Here is a 4,421-nt window from a genome sequence, read left to right on the forward strand (position 1 = left end):
AGTTCTTTGATTTCCTATGCTTTTTATATACATTTTTATTCATCATCAAAACAGCAAGTGGGGCAGACAGAACCCTCATCTGATGCCGGGCAGCTCTCCCCATTTGCTAACAGGGCAGACATCTTCATCACTTCACCCTTTGTCCCATGAATCTTAAAAAGGGTCCAAAAGGGATGGACACCCACTTATCCCACACATCGAGGTGACTCAGCCTGCCAGCAGTGGCACACTAATCAGTTAAGACAAATTTTCTCTTTGTTTGTGGCAGAATCAAAGGAAACTGATGCAATGCACAATATCCCCAGAATGAAGCAGGGCAGAATGGAGCTTAGTGCAAAATAAACTGAAAAAGATGGTATTTTAAAAACCATATTGATAATATTTGTTCCCTTTTTTTTCCAGGTTTTGACTATTTCGAAGCCAGTGCCAAAGAAAATATCAACGTGAGGCAGGTGTTTGAGCGTCTCGTGGATATCATCTGTGAGAAGATGTCAGAGAGCATAGAATCAGACAATTCCAGGGGCACTTCTGGAAGGAGCATGAGGCTCACAGACAACCCCCCCCCTTCACAGCAGAACTGCTCGTGCTAGTGACCTTTCACACTGAGAAATGTCCTTGTCCCCCTGATAAAATTTTATCTTTTCATTTGTGGTGGTGCATTATCATGTAGTCCAGAGGCAGAAATGTCTGTTGTAGGAAACTGGTATGTTTGTTTAATGTGCTGGAGTGTCAATATTATATATTTCCTCATCCAATAATTTAATAATCTGAAAAAGATATTGTAAGTGCACCTTGTGTGAATGTGAGTTACACTGAAGAATAATAATTGTGTAGTGATGCAAATGTTATTTCTACAGAGAATGTTGCATTTTAAAATTATAAATTCCTCTATTGCAGAAAGAGTGTTTTTGTCAAGAACAGCAAGAAGCACAAAAACCAATTAGAGGGGATCAGGTCTAAGAGAAGAAAGGGGAAAATCTCTTATAAAACAAGAATAAGCTTTTTTTTAAAACATAAACCAACCAAACAAAAAATCAATTCCCAGATATTTTGAGAATTGCTGCTGTCCTCCAGACATGGACCTCAGTTTTTCTGTAGGATGGAGCAGAAAATAGAGCATTTCTGTCTGACAGTGTGAGGTCCTCCAGAGTGTGAAGAGGAAGGGGGTTGGGTTTTGTGTCAGATCTCTAAACAGATGAAGAACACAGGGAGGAATCAAAGCTGCCAGGCTGGGGAGGAGGAGGAGGCCTTGCAGCCATCCCTGTCCTTCCTTCCCTGTGCTTTGGCTGGTGCTGAGTGAAGGAGTAAGAGCCCTTCCAGGAGCTGCCCTTGCCTCCAAACTTCTCCAGCACAGCTTGCAGAGTGCTGGGAGTAACCCCCTCTCCCCAGAGTCTGTCCTGCAGCCTTTCCCCTGTATCCTGTAGCTTTACCTCTCCACGTTTGGATCTTCTCTCATCTTGCAGGATGAAGGAAAAGGGGAGTTGGCTGCTGAATGCTTAATTGGAGGCAAAAACATGTAAGATATGGCACAGCACTGTCTCAGAGAGATAAAAATATCAGAAGCCAAAATGTGAGTGTTGGCAGGTATTTGTGCCAATATTATTAGATTCTCTTTCTGCATTTTGTTGTTGATTTATTTTTTAAATCTTGTTCTAGATGGGTGGGGGGCTAGATTTTCTGGGTTCAGATTCAACCACAAAGTATAATTTAAGTAAAGTAAGAGTGACTAATAAAACACAACTGCAAATGAAATGTAGCAAAGACATCCTGTTATTCTGTCAACTCTTTGTGGCATCATGCTTTGAAGGGAGGCAAAATTTTTAAACTAAGTGGATATGGAGAGAAGTTGGTTGTCTTAAGGGGAAAATTCTGGAAAGATTTTACCTTTGATCTGTGATCTCCTCTGACTGAGAGGACTTCCTGATGTCAGGAACAGGAGTTGAGTGAGTGCCTGCCCACTGCCCTGTAATGTGCTGGATCATGACACCAGTGAGTGCTTTTGTAATTTCCTTCTGTTGTGTCTCAAAGTGCTAATAGCTCTAAGAAGAAAAGCACAAAATTCTGGACAAAAATGCAACTTTTTTGGAGTGGTTTAAGCTCATTGTGCTAAAGGCTTGATCCCTCTGTCTCTGTTGCTTTTGGGAATCTCTACTGTGACGCGTTCTGGGTGTGTGTGATCTCGTCCTGAGAGTGTGATTTGTGCAGTGCTGGGACTGTGGTTGTTGTATCTAAACCCCTGAAACTGCAAAATAAAGAGAAATGTACTCACTGGGTGTGGCCAGTTTGTGTCAGCTGCATTTCTTGTTTTAGGAATCCTACACGTTTGTGGAGTAATCCTTTTAATGCTTAAAAAATCCATCAAACTACAGGGCGATGGTCTTTGAACCCAGCAATCTGGAATCACTATATAGGTGTAGTACAATGAGGAAAAGGATTATTTGGCCAATAAATGCATAGTGTTGTATTTAATTGTACAAGAAGCAGGTTTTCGGGCAACTTGTATAACTAGTAATAAAATAAAAAGAAAATTCCACATCAGATTTTGAGCTGTGCAGATATAACTTAGTACCTCAGTGCAAATAATTATTTATTAGGTCAGCAACTCCCTGATAAAAGAAAATGGATTCAGCAGAAGTGGAATTTCAATTATTTTCTTTCACTTACTCTTTTTCCTGTAGCAAAAAAGACCTTTCCCTTTCCTACCCAATATATAATTGTTTTGTTGTGTTCTGGCCAAGTCAGATTGGCATCTTTAAAGAATATAACTGCATTCCAAGCCCTTTGAGCTAGGATGGGCAGAATTGTTTTTCACAGGACAAACCAGCAAGTAGCTACACGGCAGTCTGAAGAAAAGAGTTGGGAATTCTACCTTGCCTGATATTGTATACATGGAGAAGCCTAATACTTTTTCCAGAAATCCTGAAGAATTATTTCAAATAACGAATCACAGGCAACTGATACATCTCTGAATTAATATATATTTTGTGAATCTCATAATCTTGTTTTCTGTGAAGAAGTACAGGGAAAGCCTTTTGCCTTAAATGGCCTGCAACCGGTTTCAGTACCAGCAGTGAGTCAGGAGTAATTGTTACTTGTATTAACTTGTAAGGGGAATGGCAGAATGTGAGACACTAATTTGTCAGGGCACGGGAAATAAACTCGCCTGCACTGAAGGCAAACGGGAGATTTGTGATGTGGGCTTGCAGAGAGCCTTGTGTTAGCGTGGCAGCGGGCCAGGATAGCCATGTTAATAAAGCAGCCGGGTTACGGGGTGAAAAAGGGGCAGTAGGGTGTGAAAAGAAAGAGGCGACGGCTCCTCACGAGCGGCTTGTCCAAAACAGCAGCGAGCGTGCTGTGCTCAGGGAAACCCTGGGATGGAGACGGGCCTTGGCTTCCATCTGGTGGGGAACTAAAGCGCCAGTGGGCAGCCGGGCTGGGTTACCCGAGGCTCGGCCTCTGCCCCCGCGCCTCGGCTTTCAGCAGCGGGAGCCGGGGCTGCGGGAAGGCTGCGGGCAGCGGGAGCCGGGGCTGCGGGCAGGCTGCGGGCAGCGGGAGCCGGGGCTGCGGGCAGGCTGCGGGCAGCGGGAGCCGGGGCTGCGGGCAGGCTGCGGGCTGCGGGCAGGCTGCGGGCAGCGGGAGCCGGGGCTGCGGGCAGGCTGCGGGCTGCGGGAGCCGGGGCTGCGGGCAGGCTGCGGGCAGCGGGAGCCGGGGCTGCGGGCAGCGGGAGCCGGGGCTGCGGGCAGCGGGAGCCGGGGCTGCGGCAGCGCAGGGTCTGCCGGCGCACCGAGCCCAGAGACAGCGCTCCCGCTGCCGCGCCATGGGCGCTGCAGTGTGACGGGGAACAGGATATCCAGGAACCGGGAAGTGCAGAGGCTGCCGAAGCGGCACGCGAAGCACCAAGAGCGGTTTGTGCTCTGCAGCCGGGGCTGCGGCCTCCGCGCTGCTCGGGATCGGGACACGCCGCGTCCCGCCAGCCGGGACCGGCCGCCCGCCATGCCGCCGCGGCCGGCCCCCAGAGCTGATTGGTCCTGCAGGCTTGAGCGACAGCCAGCCCGACCAATGGGTGAAGGAGCTGCGGGCAGGAGGCTCGCTTCCGCCAGCTGGTTGTTGGACTGTTCCAAGGCGAAAGCAGGGGAGCACACCCCAGCGGCGGGCGCGCATACTCATGGAAACGTGACAGCGCACGGAGCAGTCCCCGCAATCTGGATCCTCACTTCCGCCTTCTCCTCACCCCTCTGATTTCTCTGCCTATCCGCCCGATTCTTGAAAGAGGCCACATCCCCCTCTCCACTCCCCCATCGATGGTTTCCCCCACCCTCTCACGCCGCAGCCTCGTCTCCCCCAATGGGAGCGGTGCGCAGCCATGCGCATGCGCAGTCTCGCGGCTGCCCTCGCTCGGAGCGGGCGGGTTGCGGCGGCCG

General features: G+C 48.9%; 1 protein-coding gene across 2 annotated transcripts in view; it reads left to right on the plus strand.

Moving 5' to 3' along the window:
* Nucleotides 1-2,269, plus strand: part of RAB3B (RAB3B, member RAS oncogene family) — a 50,348-nt gene extending 48,079 nt beyond the window's left edge. For both annotated transcript variants that reach the window (XM_021529371.2, XM_021529361.2), the window contains one exon: nucleotides 403-2,269. In XM_021529371.2, coding sequence (XP_021385046.1) covers nucleotides 403-590 — 188 coding nt within the window. In that variant the 3' untranslated portion in view covers nucleotides 591-2,269. The remainder of the gene's footprint in view (nucleotides 1-402) is intronic.
* The last annotated feature ends 2,152 nt before the right edge of the window (nucleotides 2,270-4,421 follow it).

Source organism: Lonchura striata, chromosome 9 (assembly GCF_046129695.1).
Source record: "Lonchura striata isolate bLonStr1 chromosome 9, bLonStr1.mat, whole genome shotgun sequence".
NCBI classification, from domain to species: domain Eukaryota; kingdom Metazoa; phylum Chordata; class Aves; order Passeriformes; family Estrildidae; genus Lonchura; species Lonchura striata.